The sequence below is a fragment of the Anguilla rostrata genome, chromosome 2, assembly GCF_018555375.3.
Source record: "Anguilla rostrata isolate EN2019 chromosome 2, ASM1855537v3, whole genome shotgun sequence".
NCBI lineage: Eukaryota > Metazoa > Chordata > Actinopteri > Anguilliformes > Anguillidae > Anguilla > Anguilla rostrata.
This window is the reverse complement of record NC_057934.1, coordinates 69,137,354-69,155,144: the sequence shown is the minus strand read 5'-3', so window position 1 is coordinate 69,155,144 and position 17,791 is coordinate 69,137,354. Positions and strand designations below refer to the sequence as shown.

The 17,791-nt window shown below is 51.0% G+C and overlaps 2 protein-coding genes across 3 annotated transcripts in view; one reads left to right on the top strand and one right to left on the bottom strand.

Moving 5' to 3' along the window:
* Positions 1-161: 161 nt before the first annotated feature.
* On the bottom strand, positions 162-3,898 carry si:dkey-45d16.4 (putative uncharacterized protein DDB_G0287113). 2 transcript variants are annotated; one of them, XM_064324311.1, is made up of 4 exons: positions 3,365-3,898; positions 2,062-2,326; positions 1,122-1,321; positions 162-625 (listed from the first exon to the last, which is right to left on the bottom strand). In XM_064324311.1, exons 1-4 carry the CDS (start codon positions 3,396-3,398, stop codon positions 285-287), a joined length of 840 nt encoding a protein of 279 aa, XP_064180381.1. In that variant the 5' UTR covers positions 3,399-3,898; the 3' UTR covers positions 162-284. The 2 variants fall into 2 exon arrangements, with proteins under 2 accessions (XP_064180381.1, XP_064180380.1); XM_064324310.1 differs by having other exon boundaries at positions 167-625; positions 1,101-1,321; positions 3,365-3,673.
* Positions 3,899-7,090: 3,192 nt separating this feature from the next.
* Positions 7,091-17,791, top strand: part of cygb2 (cytoglobin 2) — an 11,944-nt gene continuing 1,243 nt past the window's right edge. Inside the window, exons 1-2 of the mRNA XM_064324318.1 lie at positions 7,091-7,631; positions 17,512-17,743. Coding sequence (XP_064180388.1) covers positions 7,486-7,631; positions 17,512-17,743 — 378 coding nt within the window. The 5' untranslated portion in view covers positions 7,091-7,485. The remainder of the gene's footprint in view (positions 7,632-17,511; positions 17,744-17,791) is intronic.

Genomic DNA, 17,791 nt, shown 5'->3' with positions numbered 1-17,791 from the left:
TTTTTTTTTCTTTTCCCTTCTCCTCCTGCTCCTCCTCCTCACCCCCCCCACTCTCAGCACTTCAGCACCTTCTCCTTGAGCAGGTCCAGGATGACCTGCCTCTCCTGGCTCTCCAGCTCGAAGCGGCGCTCCCGCTCCTCCTGCTCCTCCTCCTCACCCCCCACTCTCAGCACTTCAGCACCTTCTCCTTGATCAGGTCCAGGATGACCTGCCTCTCCTGGCTCTCCAGCTCGAAGCGGCGCTCCCGCTCCTCCTGCTCCTCCTCCTCACCCCCCCCCACACTCTCAGCACTTCAGCACCTTCTCCTTGAGCAGGTCCAGGATGACCTGCCTCTCCTGGCTCTCCAGCTCGAAGCGGCGCTCCCGCTCCTTGCGCTCGGCGCCCAGCCGCTCGCGCTCCAGGGCGATCTTGCTCCGCTGGATCTCCAGCTCCTCGCGCCGGAGCGCCGCCTCCTCCTCCCGCAGCCGCTGCTCCGCGTCCGACCGCTTCTCCAGGAAGCTGAGGATCTCCGAGTAGGTCTGGCAGCAGCACTGGCACGCGCGCTTCGCCGTGGGCGCCGCCAGGTCCTCCTGCTCCTCCAGCTCCTCCTGCTCCTCCTGCTCCTCCTGCTCTGGAGTCGGGGGCCCTGGGGGGGGGGGGGGACAGGAGTGGGGGGTGGGGACAGGAGTGGGGGGGGGGGGGGAGCAACAAGAGAGCAATTACCTGTGTTTAAATTCCTCAGGATACTCGCGTTATCATGAAAGTTGGGGCAGAAGTGGGGGAGCAACAAGAGAGCAACTTATTGGGTTTAAATTCCTCAGGATACTCGCATTATCATGAAAGTTGGGGCAGGAGTGGGGGAGCAACAAGAGAGCAATTACCTGTGTCTAAAGCCATCAGGATACCCTATACATTGTCATGAAAGCTAAAGTTAGCTCTTTTCAAAAATCAAATGTTTCTGTCTTTGTCACATTAATGTTTCTGCTCACCACATTCAAAAATTTTGATTTGTGCCAGATACAACTGCTGAAATTTCCAAAATGGACTGTAACCAAAAATGGCCCCTAATCAAAATTCAGAAAGTAAGGTTTCACAAAATTTTTAAAAGCAATGAAAATTACCTGAGTTTTGCGTCTCCTCACCTGCAGGAGGCGCTGTCTGGGTGGGCATCACACTGATTTTGTCCTGCTCTGGGAGCACCAGCTCCTCTAGTGCCCTTTTCCTCAACTCCTCATCCTGGTATTTGTTCTCACCACTTCCCATAAGCCCTTTCTCAGCCTCCAATTCCAGCACTTCATGCAGCAGATCCTCCTTCTGGGCATACAGCCTTTCAGTCCCGAACCTAAACACAGGAAGATGCACATTTCACTGGCACCAAACATCCTGAACATCTCTTTGCTGCATAGATTTTTTTTTACGGAAATTGTTGCTACATTTTTAAACATTGTTCCTGGGTCTTATTTGCCAAATATTAAATAATCAACACAAATGCAGTTCGTTTAAAATATCAAGTATATTTAATATCAAAATTTACACAAAAACGGATACAAAAACTATTTTAACATACTAATCAATACCAATAAAGATTCAAAACAGTGCGGACACGATTCAGTGTTTTATTATAACCTGTAATCAGTTTTACAATACTCTGGCAATTGTGGCGTTGGTATAGAACAGAGCCCCAAAAGACCTTTTTTCACTTTCTGTTCCAATTGTGCCAGTAACAAAACAATGATCAGTCAACGGTTTAAGACAGTGGAGGTGGGCAACCTGCCCTTTCTTCAGTAACATGCAAATTATTTCCTTGGCAGTTACAATTATATGTAGACAACCAACTTTGTATTGTTCATATTCTACAATCCATTTATACCGCCATTTTTTCATAGTCCACCTGAAGGAAGACTGTAGAACATCAGTCCAAACCCACGACCCCCTAGAATGTAACTTTCGACAATGACTGTACCAGTCAGCAAACACTCATATGTTCATATGTAAGAACATCTGATTGGGCTGTGATAGATCATGTGACTACACCCGGCCCCGGGCCCCAGCCCGGCCCGGCCTGACCTGACCTGACCTGACCTGCGGAGGCTGGCAAAGTCCTGCTTCTTGTAGTAGTCCAGCAGCAGCATGGTCCTCTCGCGGCAGCGCCTGGCGTCCACCTCGAAGCTCTCGTCCTGCAGGGCGGCGGTGATGATCTCGCCCACCCGGGCCCAGATGCGCCCGGGCTCCTTGGAGGAGAAGGGGTTCTGCGCAATGACCTCCCGCAGCAGCAGGATGTCGTGCCGCGCCGAGAAGCGCACCTGCCGCTTCCGGGGCGTCGTCGAAAGTCCGGCGATGGAGAAACCTGGGGGGGGAGGCAGGGGGGTGGAGTTTGGGGCTGTTTCAGATCGGCGCACGTACCCATCCACCGCCGGGCTACACGACCGGCCTCTGTGGCACTTTGCAGGGCGTCCAAGGGGAGTATCAGTTACTCAGGAGTGGCCGTGCTCTAAGAGGAGGAGCGGAGTGAAGGGCGTCTAGAACAGTCGAGACCGAGCACTGGCCACAGCCCAGAGTGTCCGAGAGGTGTGTCCTACTTTAGCTACGAACTTATTGGCCGGCAGCCTCCCTCAGAATGACTGTCAATGACTGGGTTGGTGGCAGAACCGAGAAATAAGAGGATTTAGCCAAAATCAACAGCAAGGAGCAGCATGTCAGTCACGTGAATGCACTTACAGTATGCTTTTCCGACACGGTAAGACTGTCTGGATAAGAGGGCAGGGTAATGTAAATAGTGAAGCCACCTTTGGAACTCCTGGGAGGGATATTTTACATTTTAAATTAAATGTATGCATTTTCAAGCACACATTTTAAACCACAAATCACATTTTCTGCCATTCTGCCATCTAAGTAAACACTAGGTGTTTATAAATGCAGGAATACCAACGTTACTCAAAGGTTTTATTTATATTAGAATACATGTTCAGAGAACGCCTTAATGTGTAGGAGATCCACGCGTGTAATGCAAATCTATGTCAGCATTTTTAATTGACTATTCAACACGATATTTCTTGTTAGGTACTGCCGATTGACAGAACGCATATGAGCCATCTGCATGCCCCCTTCGTCACACGAATTATTATGAATGTCTTTTCTGCCGCAGGATATAAAGTATTCTTGTCAAACGGTTTGTCAAGCACACACGTAGCCACGCCAGCTAGCTACGTCTACGCATTACACAGATTACGCAGGGGATGGAACATGATATCTGAGTTTATTTTGCAGTGGTGCGCATTTGCAATGCAACAAGATACATATTCAGGCAGAATAAAAATTAATCCTCTGAATTGCTAAAGAAAACAAAATGCATTTTAGACGTTTATGTTAAAATCAGACGTCTTACCGCCGTTGCTTGACAGCTCCACTACACGTTCCATGTCGTCTTGTATCCGGGGTCAGCTGATACGCAGGAATTGTTGAGGTCACAGTACACGTCCACTCACCAGTACAGGTTCCATTCTGACGTGTAACTCAACTTCTCAGAAAATCTGGCAAAACTGGAGAGAAAATAAGGTGCATGTCTACCAGATATCCACAAGAGGGCAGCAAGAGGCTGTCTTTATTCCGAATAGAACAATATCTTAGGTGTGAACAATATCTGCGCTCGAAAATGCTGTGGGCTTTGGTAAAGGTACGTAACATAGAGTAGCTTTGTGCTTCAAGTTATAAAGCTTCAAAGTAAATAAAACTACCATGTAATATAACATTGCTAATGATTATGCCAATGATGATAATACCTGTCATAAACTGGTGTATGTCGAAATTCATGCAGTTATGTTCGGACAGTTGCGCTGTCAAATAATTAGCGACACGACAAGGCTAAGACGATCGTGTACAAATAGGCCTCTTTACTGTTATTATTATTATTATTGTTGTTGTTGATGTTGTTGTTGTTGTTGTTGTTATCTGTCCCCTCACTGGAGCCAGAAGTATAAAACAATGAAGCCTTTCGGTGAGTGATACAATCAAACCTCGCCAACTCGCATGGTAAAATGCACTTAAGATGCACTAGCTAACATAATGCAGTTATGACATAGTTTGCAATTGTTGTCTTACCGGTGGTCCCCCCTCCCCCCCGACCCACCACCCTTTATTGTTCTCTCGAATAGACAGAACAGCCTATTTATTGATCAGCACCTTTAATGTAAACGTACATAACAGAAAAGCCGAATGTAACAGCTAATGAGTGAGCTAATGATTCAGTCAGTCCAGTGTTTCTCTGTGCACAGCAGAAACTGGTGATCGGCCTGCAGTCCGAGCAGGCTCTCACGTCGTGCTTTCTCAGAGTGCTCCTCTGTTTCCCGCTCCAACTGCTCAACTTGCACTACTCAACCAGCACAAGAACATCTGACGGCTCCTCCGAGCTCCCCCCCCCCCCCCTCGCTCGGCCCTCTTAGCGTGCCCTGTGCTTATGTGGGCAGCGGAGCCTACCAGGCTTAACATGGCGTGGATAATAAGCTATAGTAATAATAATGAAATAATCGCAATAATAGCCAATCTTCCGCTCTCTTCATTCAGCCAGAGGGGGCTTTTTTCCGGCTCCTCAAAAAGCAGCTTTTGCGGACGGCGGTTCGCTGACCGCGCCGGCGGAGCGGAGCCTGATCGAAGCTGACAACCTGTTACTTCCCATTTCAGGGCCTCTCCCACACGAGAGGATAGGGAACATTTGCTGCCAGCACCCCACCCCCAACACAGATGCCTCGGTGTGCCCGAGCAGACATGCAAATTCGGTGGTGTGCAACACGCGTAACGCACTGTCCCTCTGCTCTGCTCCACGGACAGCTGTTCTGTTACATTCGGCTTTTCTGTTATGTACGTTTACATTAAAGGTGCTGATCAATAAATAGGCTGTTCTGTCTATTCGAGAGAAAAAGAAAGGGTGGTGGGTCGGGGGGGGGGGGGGGGGCACCGGTAAGACAACAATTGCAAACTATGTCATAACTGCATTATGTTAGCTAGTGCATCTTAAGTGCATTTTACCATGCGAGTTGGCGAGGTTTGATCCCCAGGTGTATCACTGCCATTGGAACCTGGCCGTTTTAATCTGAACTGCATTAGTAGTCATGGAACCGAATGATATTTGAAATTGTTATTTGAAAAAGTTATCCTGGCTGATGACATGTCAGGCAACCTAATGGGATGTAAAAATGGTAATTTGCATGAATAATATAATTACATATAATTATAAGTAATTAGCCTAATTCCTGCCCCTTGGTGCTGCCATTCTTCCAACTGGGTGGGGCAGCTGGATTCACATTCAGCCAGTTTACTGCAAACCAGTTTGGGAGCAAAATGGGTCACAGTGGCAACTTGGTTCTTAGTCAAGAGGGAGCCAATTGAATTTCAGACTCTGAGCTTCACAATGACTGTCACAGTGAGTCTTCACTTCATTTTTTTTCCTAACAAGAAAAACTCAGGAACTGTTGCAGCACTGTGATAATTATACACCGAGTTCTGAGTCTTAATGATTTGATCCGATAAAAGAAAAATACAAAAAAGAAAATCTGTAATGTGCTGTGCATTGCATCCTCTTACAAATGGCACAGAGCCATTTAAAATCAAATGGTATATGGGGAAATTCACCCGTACAAATAAAATTTTTGAAAACGCTGCCGTTTACTTGTCATTGTGGCAGCTCCTGAGTTAGCAAAGCTTCCTCCTGTAGTGATCCCTTTGCCGTATAATCATTTTTTCCTTTTAGTAGAACTTCAAAAACCAAATCCAGGGGGAAAAAAATATATTCCTTCTAATTCCGTAATTACATGAGTCTCCAGTGGGCTGTCACAGAGCACTGTGCATGGCTTTTGTGCAGAAATCTGTCGTCTCCTTATTGCATTGACACAATCTGAATGGCGAGCTTTTCTAAAGACGTCTGCATAATAAAACTGTCAGCATGGACTCATTCCCATTCTCCAGACAGAGTGTCCTCCTTTCACAAGTCACTATCTCTATTGTGATAATGCCAAATCTTTCTTTTAATATCTTTACTGACTCTCCGCATATTTACATGAACTAGTTTGTCTCCTGGAGTTAAGTTTGATATGCATTCTTGGAATTGAAAGTGACATTTGTGTGCATGTTTTTTTTTTTCTTCCTATGGGTCTTAGTCCTTAAAAGCTTTATGAAATTATCACTAAACTGTGATTCAAATCCCCATTTACACTAAATCACCTCCCAGACCTTGGTATCAGCGCAAAGTGGAAGTTTAAACCAAAATACCCCCACTTTGGATTTGTTAAAAAGGTGGGGTCATTTTCTATTTTACCCTTTTTAACGTTGTCTAAAATTGAAATAGCTTTAAAATTCTACATAAATCGACAGTATTGCTGCACACCAGGAAAACATCCACACACCAGAATGGAGTGAACCTATTAAGGTCACACCGTCAATAAAGTACGAAAGAAAAGGAGCAATTTGTTGGGGATGAGGAACGCCTCTCTTGAGAAGAGAGCTAGTGTATTTAGAAGGGTGTAACGTGACGCTGTCACCATTCTGGTCGACGTTGGCGGTCACTTATCGTAAAATTCACTTTCAAACAACGCGGAGAGCTGAGAGTTGTTATCGCGCGGAGCCGCCAAAGTTCCGGAGAACTGCAAATAGGCCGTGACTCGCGCCACTTACTGGGAAAGCGGGGCGCGGTGGTGACCTTCGCCCACCTTTTGTTTTCAGAGCGGACTTGCGAGCAGGCTTTCCGCGTTCACGTAAACATCGGCGATGCCCCCCCCCCCGTCGTGAAACACGTCTCAGCCACGTCTCTTAACGCTTGGCCACGTCTGACCTCGGCGTGGCACGCTTGTGGGGTGCACAGATTATCCCAAAAAAAAAACAGCAAACACACCTGTTAATTGGCCCCCCTTATGCTTGCTGGTCACCTTTTCTTTTTTTTTTTTACTTGTCAGTCGTCATTTGCATTGCAGGATTACACCGAGCGTTTCTGTTGGTGTGTGCGTGTGTGTGCGTGTGTGTGTGTGTGTGTGTGCGCGTGTGTGTGTGTGTGAGTGTATGGGCGGGGGTGAGCGTGAAAGAGAGAGAGAGAGAGAGAGAGAGAGAAGAAGGGAAAAAAAGAGGCGGGTGGGTAATACAGGAGAACACTCACTACTCACTGCTCTCTCTAGCTCTATCTCTCTCTCTCTCTCTCTCTCACTCTCACTCTCTCTCTCCCTCTCGCTCTCTGTCAGGTCTTCACAAACACAGAAGTTCAGACAAGAGGCAGCTCCTGAGCCAGAGAGACGGAATTAAAAAAAAAAAAAAAAAAAAAAGGGAATCATCTCGGAGGAGCAAGTTTGCGAAAGAGAAAAGAGCAGACAGACAAAGGGGAGAGGGGTGGGTGGGGGGTATATTTGGGTCGCTCTCTTTCCTCCTGGATCTGTTTTTCCCACCTCCGTCCTCCGCCTGCGACTCCGCCGCTTCGCTGCCCTTTCCTTCGGCGCCGTTGCTGGGGAGGATTCGCCGCGGGAGCGCTGGATGGAGGAGAAGGAGCAGGGAGAGAGGGAGATGGAGCCCCGGGAACGCGCCGAGCCGCTCTCTGAGGCCGAGCGGGGCATGATCCTGGACACCTGGGCGCGCGTCTACGAGAACTGCGAGGACGTGGGGGTGTCCATCCTCATCAGGTAGCCTTTCCGAAAAACCCGCCGCGCCCCCGCGTGTCCCCCTGGCTTCGCGAAGTTAAATAGGCAAACTGAGCGCGACAGCAGTGTGCGTGCATGGTGACAAAAAAAAAAGTGTGTGTATGTGTGTGTGTGTGTTTGTGCGTGCGCCTGTGCGTGCGTGAATGCCTGTGTGTGAGAGTGTGCAAGTATGCGCGCATGTGTTTGTGTACGTGCGTATGTGTGCGTGCGTGTGCATGCCTGCCTGTGTTTGCATGACTGTGTGTGTGTGTGTGTGTGTGTGCATGCACGTCTGTGTGTGTATGTGTAAACATGTTTGTGTCTTTGTGCATGTGTATGTGTGTGTGGTGTTCGTGTGTGTGTATGCATGCCTGTGTGTGTGTGTGTGTGTGTGTGTGTATGCGTTGTATGTGCATGTGTCTGTGTGTGTGTGTGTGTGTGTTTGTGGTGTGTGTGTATGCATGAGTGTGTGTGTATGCGTGTGTGTCTGCAGGTGTGTGCATGTGTGTGTGTGTGTGTGTGTGTGTGCATGTCTGTGTGTGTGTCTGCATGTGTGTGTGTGTGTGTGTGTGTGTGTGTGTGTGTGTGTGTGCTGAAGTGCACAGCATTAAGGTTTTATGCTCATATAAAGCCGGCATGAGATAGCAGGCTCAGAGAGGCTGTGGAGGCAGGGAGGCTGTGGAGGCAGGGGGGCAGGGAGGCTGTTGAGGCTGTGGAGGCAAGGGGCAGGGAGGCTGTTGAGGCTGTGGAGGCAGGGGGCAGGGAGGCTGTTGAGGCAGGGGGGCAGGGAGGCTGTGGAGGCAGGGGGGCAGGGAGGCTGTGGAGGCAGGGGCAGGGAGGCTGTTGAGGCAGGGGGGCAGGGAGGCTGTGGAGGCAGGGGGCAGGGAGGCTGTTGAGGCAGGGAGCAGGGAGGCTGTGGAGGCAGGGGGCAGGAGGCTGTTGAGGCAGGGGGGCAGGGAGGCTGTGGAGGCAGGGGGGCAGGGAGGCTGTGGAGGCAGGGGGCAGGGAGGCTGTGGAGGCAGGGAGGCTGTGGAGCCTGGGAGGCTGTCGAGGCAGGGAGGCTGGGAGGCTGCGGAGGCTGTGGAGGCTGGGAGGCAGGGAGGCTGTGGAGGCTGGGAGGCAGGGAGGCTGTGGAGGCTGTGGAGGCTGTGGAGGCAGGAGGCTATGGAGCATGAGCAGCAGAGGCATAAGCACAGCTGCCGAACGTTTCCTCCACCTGGCGTCAGCAGCTGGCCTGTGAGACAGATCACCAACAGGGGGACCTTGTTTCTTCATTAAATCACCTCCGTCTATTTTTAAGATTAACATTACCTCTCTCCACTCGTGCAGGGTGGTGGTGCACATGGGGGTAAATTAGGGCAACAGAGGGTGCCGCTTTGACACCACTTCACCACAGTTCAGTCCAGTCATGTCTTTGCTCATATTATCTATAACTCTGTTACTACTTCTGTGCAATTTACATGCGGTTGTGGAAGCTGAGGTAACTGTATTCCAATTTCAGATTTATTACCACATTATTGTTTTTGCCATGATATTACCCTTCTGCCCTGAGCTGTTGACATTTTCCCATTCTGCCACCTCGTGCGATTGCAATGCACTGGGTAAATGCGTACGCGCTTGTGGTTGCACTCAAGTGGTTTGCTGATACTTTCAATACTCCCTGAAAACATTTCTACACCCGTTTTAAAAACACGGAGCCGCCAGATTCTGATGCATCCCCTGCTGCCATGTTAAATAATAGTCTGCCAGATGCGCAACCGTTAAAAACCATAACTTGGGAACTGGGGCATCTTCAGTTTCCGACGATAGCTTCTGAAAATGCACAAGATTCCATTGCTGAGTGGAGACATGCTGATTTTTTTTTTTAAAACTGTAAGGAAATGTGCTTCATAGGAGGTGTTGTAGCTAGTTTTTTCCCCCCTCCATGTGCTAGAAAAACAGAGTTGAGAGAAAAGTTACATTCTCAAAGCTCGCCAGGCTAATTCTCAGCAAGTCTGTCTTATTAGAATTTCACCGAAGCGGGTAATTCTTCATGGGGGTGTTGGGGGGGGGGGGGTGTGCTGTTAATCTTGGCCGGTTCAGTGCGCGGTATCAGTTTAATGGGATGCGGCGCCTGCTTTCTTCAAAGCGCTAGCAGGGGACTGCTCTGCCGGGGTTCGGCTGGCTACTCCGCATCTGCGGCTTTTGAGATGATCGCCCCGAAAAATTCAAATGTGGCAACACACGGTCACGCAGCTTCGGGTTTTCCTCTGCGCGTGACCAAGATCTGAGGCGCTTACGGCTAGGAAAATATGTCAGGGCACCTCTCCGTAATCCGTGCCGGGGTTACGTGGCGGGGTTTGTCGTTCGAGACAGAATGTATTACTGAATGCGGGAGATAAGACGACACAGAAAAGGCGAACACTGGTCTGCTAAAGTTAAGCACTGTCTCTGAGTCCGACAACGGCCGGACTCTTTTTTTAATTTTCTTTTTTTTTGCGTGGGGGTTGGGTGACGACGGCAAGACTTTGTAATTTTTGCATTCATCAGACGTGACTGTTCAGACACTTAATTGTAACAGTTCAAACCAGGGTAATGTGGATAAATTACGATAAAATGAATGAAGAGTGCAGGAACAATGTTCCTTTGATTATGTTGACCATCGTAATTGGCTTCTTGGCAGACTTTCATGAAGTTGTTTGGTCAAGGCATTAGCACTGTCACGAATCCTGTAAAACAATACAGTGTTCTTATTTCGTCTTTGCAGCACATTTCTTTACACAGCCGTCTGCTGAAAAGGGATGCTGACAATCTGCACTAACCAATCAGTGGGTATCTTTCCTCGTTGCTCTCGTGTATCAGATGCATGGAATACATGATCCATTAGAACTGAGTTGGGGTAATTATGGCTGGTTGGGGTAATTATGGCTGGTTGGGGTAATTACGGCTGAAGGGGCGACATAGCTCAGGAGGTAAGACCGATTATCTGGCAGTCGGAAGGTTGCCGGTTCAAACTCCGCTCTGGGCATGTCGAAGTGTCCTTGAGCAAGACACCTAACCCCTAACTGCTCTGGCGAATGAGAGGCATCAATTGTAGAGCGTTTTGGATAAAAGCGCTATATAAATGCAGTCCATTTACATCTTCTGATTTTGGGATTAAAAATATGTCTTCCTGTTATTCTCTCCTAAATTTGAATATGCCCCCAGAACAGTGTGTTTGTGTGTGTGTGTGTGTGTGCGTGCATGCATGTGTTTGTGTGTGTACGTGTGCATGTGTGCGTGTGTGCATGCACACCTGTGTGTACGTGCGTGTGTGTGTGTACGTGCGTATGTGTGCGTATGTGTGTGTGTGCGCATGTGTGGGTGTTTCTGTGTATGGGTGTGTTGGTGTTTGCATATGTGGGTGTGTTGGTGTTTGCATATGTGGGTGTGTTGGTGTTTACGTGTGTGTGCGTGTGTGTGCACGGGCGTGTGTGTGTGTGGGTGAGTGCATTTTGGGCAAGAGGGTTTGGCCTCTACTGTTGTGAGTTCATCGCACAACTATTAGATGACCAGCATGCTCCTTGTATAAACCCTAAAAAGAATGTAAATACAACAGCAACATACAATTACACCGAAGGCTGTAGCCTGTTTTGTGTCAGTGTGTGTGTTTATGTGTATGTGTGTGCACGTGAGCATGTGTGAGTGGGTGTGTGTGCATACGTATGTGTGTGTGTGTGGGCATGTGTGTGTGGGTGTGTGTGCATAGATATGTGTGAGCATGTGTGTGTGTGTGAGTGGGTGTGTGTGTGTGCATGCATGGGCATGTGTGTGTGTGTGTGTGTGTATGTTGGTACGTCTGCTCTGGTATGAGGGTTTTTAATGGTTCACCCATTCCGGGGTATCAGATCTGCTCATGTTCAGGGCCTGCTGATCAAAGCATGCCTGTGTACAGCACTCTGACCCTCAGCGTCCACTGAGGACAAAACCATGCAATAAACTCCATGTAGTAACCAACAGTCTTTCCTGACCGGATCAGATAAACGACAGCAAATGTCATACATTTCCTGTAAAAAAAAAAAAACTACGTCCACAAACGGTGACTCTCTGACTCTGAACCATGGCATCTGCTTTGCTCCTGCAGCTGAGCCAGAGCCTGGCGTGCAGAAGCGGCGCGGTTGTGGAACTGCGTCGTCACCCCCTTGCGTTTGCTCTTCAAACACAGGATACGGCTCGGCAAATTAACGACAAAAAAATTGGCACCGCAAAAACGAAAACGTGAAGTACGGTCTTCAGAACAGAAAGAGTTTTTTTTTTTTTTTTTTTTTTTTAAGGAGGAGGTTAAATAAACACAGTGCGCAAATAGCCCACGGCTGGGCACTGCCCTCGGAGACTGGTACCGACTGCCTGGGCTTTCACGATAACAAACGGCATCATCTGGAGAAGGACGCATGTTTTCATTGAAGGGAAAAGATCTTGCGCGCTTGGCGTTAAGACAAACCCCACCCCACCCCCCCCGCGCTTCTTTCAGCGTCACGGCTCCGAGCTCTTTCCTTTACGGGATTGCTTTTAAAAGCCCCGTCCACACGTGTATGCATACAGGCTGTCAGTTGCTTAGCATTGCCCAGACGGGCCTGAGACTCGGACTCCCTGCTGGCACTCCAGCACTGGCGCTGTGCCAGTCAGGTGCCCACCAGTCCGCAGCGTTCAGTCCGCCAACGGGGCCCACCAGCCTCCTGCACGGGGGTGTCTGGACTCAGTCTGCTAACGTGCTAACAGGGCCCACCAGCCTCCTGCACGGGGGGTCTGGACTCAGTTTGCTAACGTGCTAATGGGGCCCACTAGCCTCCTGCACGGGGGGTCTGGACTCAGTGTGCTAACGTGCTAACGGGGCTCACTAGCCTCCTGCACGGGGGGGTCTGGACTCAGTCTGCTAACGTGCTAATGGGGCCCACTAGCCTCCTGCACGGGGGGGTCTGGACTCAGTCTGCTAACGTGCTAATGGGGCCCACCAGCCTCCTGCACAGGGGGGTCTGGACTCAGTCTGCTAACGTGCTAATGGGGCCCACTGCCTCCTGCACGGGGGTCTGGACTCAGTCTGCTAACGTGCTAATGGGGCCCACAGCGTCCTGCACGGGGTCTGGACTCAGTCTGCTACTGCTAATGGGGCCCACAGCGCCTGCACGGGGTCTGGACTCAGTGTGCTAACGTGCTAACGGGGCTCACTAGCCTCCTGCACGGGGGGGTCTGGACTCAGTCTGCTAACGTGCTAATGGGGCCCACCAGCCTCCTGCACGGGGGGTCTGGACTCAGTCTGCTAACGTGCTAATGGGGCCCACTAGCCTCCTGCACGGGGGGGTCTGGACTCAGTCTGCTAACGTGCTAATGGGGCCCACTAGCCTCCTGCACGGGGGGGTCTGGACTCAGTCTGCTAACGTGCTAATAGGGCCCACCAGCCTCCTGCACGGGGGGGTCTGGACTCAGTCTGCTAACGTGCTAATGGGGCCCACCCCTCTCCTGCACGGGGGGGTCTGGACTCAGTCTGCTAACAGGCTAACGGGGCCCACTAGCCTCCTGCACGGGGGGTCTGGACACCAGTTTGGGTTATGTAACACGTGGGCCCTGGCCAAACTCGCAGGGCTCCAGCATCCATCGCGGTTAGAGCAGGTCAGTGAAGCCCCCCCCCCCCCCCCTCTTGCTATCAGTTCTCCTCAAGGACAAGACAGAATCTGTGAGAATTAGTAGACCGGCTCAGGGCAAACATCCAAAATGTTTACCTCATGGGGGCGAGACTCTGTGAAGCCCTGAATCCCTTCATCATTAATATTAACGCCCCACTTTCCATTCTGAATCTCACTCATCTTCGCCTCGTGTGTGTGTGTGTGTGTGTGTGTGTGTGTGTCACAAGTCTCCCTGGACGCGAGCGATCTTTTGAAATCACTTTCAGTAATTTAGTATCGTGGGCAATTTATTTTAAAAAATGTACAGATGGATAAACCAGAGAAACGTTATGGCTCTCAAACGTCTGATCTTCTCAGCGACTGGCAGATGGCTGGAGTTCTTGAAAATATTGCTCTCCGGCACAAGGAGGGCTGTTCAGACGGAGAGAGACTGCTCGTGCTGCACTCTTCCGGGGCGAGTGCTCGCTGAGTGTTTACGATACGTCCCCTATGCGCGCGGCTTGCCCCGAGCCTCCGCCATCTCGATGGGCACCCCTCAGGAATTACGCAAGAGGGCGCCGGGTCAGAATCCAGCCTGTGAGAAAGTGCATTTTCCCAAGTGTAATCCCTCATAATTAAGCAGAGCGGGACTGATAAGCCCCTAATTACAATGTGTTAATGAAGTCATTTATATGCAGCCACTGGCCGGGTCATTCGATGTGAAGGTTCCCCGCACGTAGACGCGTAGGATTTCCATTCTTCCCCCCACAGTTGTGTTTCTCTAACGTTTTTGAACGTGGTTCAGGGTTCAGGGTTCAGACCGCGTGCCAAATCAAGAGAATATGTTTACAAAGCAAGACAATTCTTTCCTCCTAGTTTATTATCTGTTGTGGCCCCCCGTTCAATAAATAATAAATCATAGCATTTTACAGGAAAATTCAACATCTGGAAATAAAACAAGAGATGAATTCCCCCTTTATTTACATAGTTTCATGACACAATTAAGTAGCTTGTGAAGTAAATAAGCAGAAACGTTCCTCGGCGATGGGGGGCGAGCGAATCTTCAGTCAAATTCCCGCAGACACACCCTGGCCTTGCGTCTCCCGCTGCTGAGTGATGGGGACGGGGGGAAGCGGACAGCTGGGACAGGTGCGCGCGCCCCCCGGCCTGTGCGGAGCCGCTGCGGACGCCCCCCAGCCCGTGACGGGACCCGGCGCGGCGGTGCTGCGTGGGGCCCAGCCGGGGTGATAAATAAATAAAAACCTCCAGCGTCGGCCACGCTGGGGCACGACGGCACCAGGGCGAGTCTTAACTGGGTCAGCGGCGAAAAACGGGAGTACGGGATGGGGGTGAGGGGAGGGAGGAGGGAGGGGAGGGGAAGGGAGGGGAGGGAGAGGAGGGAGGAGGGAGGGAAGGCAGAAGGGTGGGGGGTGAGAGGGGTGGTAGGGGAAGAGGGTAGGGGTGGGGAAGGTTCACCAGAACCAGGGTGGGGGTGGTGAGTAGTGGGTGGTAGGGGAAGAGGTGGGGAGAAGCTGACAGAACCAGGGTGGGGGGTGAGAGTGGGTGGTAGGGGAAGAGTGAGGTAGGAAGGGAGGGTTCACCAGAACCAGGGTGGGGGTGGTGAGAGTGGTGAAGGTGGGTAGGAGGAGGTTAAGAACGGTGAGGGGTAGAGGTGGTAGGGGAGATGAGGGGGTGGCGGGAGTCGGAGAGCTGAGGACGCCCACCCAGATCCTGATAAAACTGCACAGCTGTTTATGAAAGAGCTGCGGCGGCGGCGGCGGCGGGGAGAGCGCGCTCGGCCTGAAGTGGCGAGGATGAATAGCTACGCTTAAGTCGAACCCCCTTCAGGGGAGAGCCCCGCCCCGGGGGCTGCATTCACCGGGAGCAACAAGCCTTTATCGAGCCGGGGGGGGAGGGGGGAGACGGGCAGGGAGGAGTGGTGCGCTCCGGGCGCTTTCTTAAAACACTTCTTCGCTAAATCTTCGCTCATTCGCACGGGCGCGCCCGGCCTCCTCCTTTCAGTCGCAGGTGCGGGGGCCCTCTCGCCGCTCGAGCGCTAATTAGCCCCCGCGCCGGCGTCCAATCGCATTAGCCGCGGAGCGGAGCGAGGGGAGAACTCGGGGCTAAATTGGACACGCGGAAATTTCGTTTTTTTTTTTTTTTAGTCAGGGCGTCCGATTGCGCTCGCGCGTTTATCCGCGGAGACGCAGATTCGTCCGCAGAGCCGCGCCGACGGAGAGGACTGCGTTATCACAGCGCCAATCACTGCAAAACCACCGAAGCACACCGCACCCCCAGCCCCCCCCCCCTTCATCGCCAGTGGGAGACAAGCTTGAAGTGAACGAGCTCCCCACCATACACCCCTCCCCCCCCTCCCCCCCACACTCCGCTCTTCTGGTGGCTGTCGCTCAGCACCTGTTTCTAATTACGCAGACGGAAACTTAATGATTTTCTTCTCATCAGCACCACTTCTCTGTTCGTCTGTCAATCACGCCGCGGCGTCGCCAGAGACAAAAGGCGCACAGCCGCTCGAGCGAGCTGCAGCAGGATGCCGCTGTTCTGTCTCACTCGCACACACACACACACACACACACACTACACACACACACACACACACACACTCACACACGCACGCACGCGCACCCAAACCACAAACACACACACACACACACACACGCACACACACACACGCACTCACACACACACACACACACACTCACACACGCACACACGCACACACGCACACGCACTCACACACACACACACACACACACATGCATACACACACATGCACGCACACATACAAACACACACGCACACACACACACACTCACACACGCACACACACGCACACACGCACACACACGCACACACACGCACACACACGCACACACACACACACTCACACACGCACACACACGCACACGCACACGCACTCACACACACACGCACTCACACACACATACACGCATGCATGCACACACATACACACACGCACACGCACACACATGCATACACACGCATGCATGCACACGCACACTCACACGCACACGCACGCATGCATACACAGACACCATGCATGCATGACTGACAATGACACTCACAGCACACTACACGCGCGCAATGCATCCACACGCCAGCATGCACAAACATACCCCAGCATGCACCATCAACACACATGCATGCATCACACACACTCACACCACATGCACAACACACACATACACGCATGCACACACATATGCACATGCATGCACACATACAAACACATGCATCATACACACACACACCAGCATGCATACACACACATACACGCATGCACAAACATACGCACATGCATGCACACATACAAACACACATGCATGCATACACACACACACACATGCATGCATACACACACATACACGCATGCACAAACATACGCACATGCATGCACACATACAAACACATGCATGCATACACACACACACTCAGCAGCTACACACACATGCGCATGGCAAACATAGCATGCATGCACACATACAAACACACATGCATGCATACACACACACACATGCATGCATACAAACACACATGCATGCATACACACACACACACATGCATGCACACAAACATGCATGCACAAACAAACGTACATGCATGCACACATACACACACGCATGTACACATGCACATGCACACACATACACATATATACACCCACACATAAACACTTCACGAATTACCCCACAAGTACTTCCTCTTGAGATTAGTTTCTTTTCAAACACTGCCAATAGCAAGGGTTGGCTTATGGTTTAATAAGGTTTAGGGGCATACAAGGTAATAAGCGATGCTTTTTTTTGTGATGTAAAATGACTTTGCCACTGGGCATAAGATGTAATAAGTATATAACTCTTGTTTTTTTTTTGTTTTTTTTTACTTTTTATCACATTATTCTCCCATTGCCACAGGGCATTCACATTCCTGTGCCTCAGTGTTTCACAACCGCATTTACCTGCGATGTACCCTTGGCCGTGAATTTATTGCGATTGAATTCAGAAAGATAACGGGGATATTTAGCGATGTCGAAACGGCTGACTAGCGCCGCTTGGGTATATTCGGTTAGTGGAGATATCTCCAGGAAGAGGAAAGTGCTCCACCCTGAGAGCACCTGGCGCATTTATCACGCGCGGGGTGTGTGCGCTCGGACGGGCGGCCTCTCGAACGGTTCCGGAATGACCCGCCGTGCGTTGTTCCTCTGCCCCCCCCCCCCTCCCCCTTTCAAGGTTCTTCGTGAACTTCCCGTCGGCCAAGCAGTACTTCAGCCAGTTCCGCGACATGGACGACCCGGAGGAGATGGAGCGGAGCACGCAGCTGCGCAAGCACGCCGGCCGCGTGATGAACGCCATCAACACCGTGCTGGAGAACCTGCACGACCCGGACAAGGTGTCCTCCGTCCTGGGGCTGGTGGGCAAGGCGCACGCCCTCAAGCACAAGGTGGAGCCCATGTACTTCAAGGTGGGTGGGGGAGCGCGTCGGCCCCCTAGGGGGAGAGAGAGAGAGAGA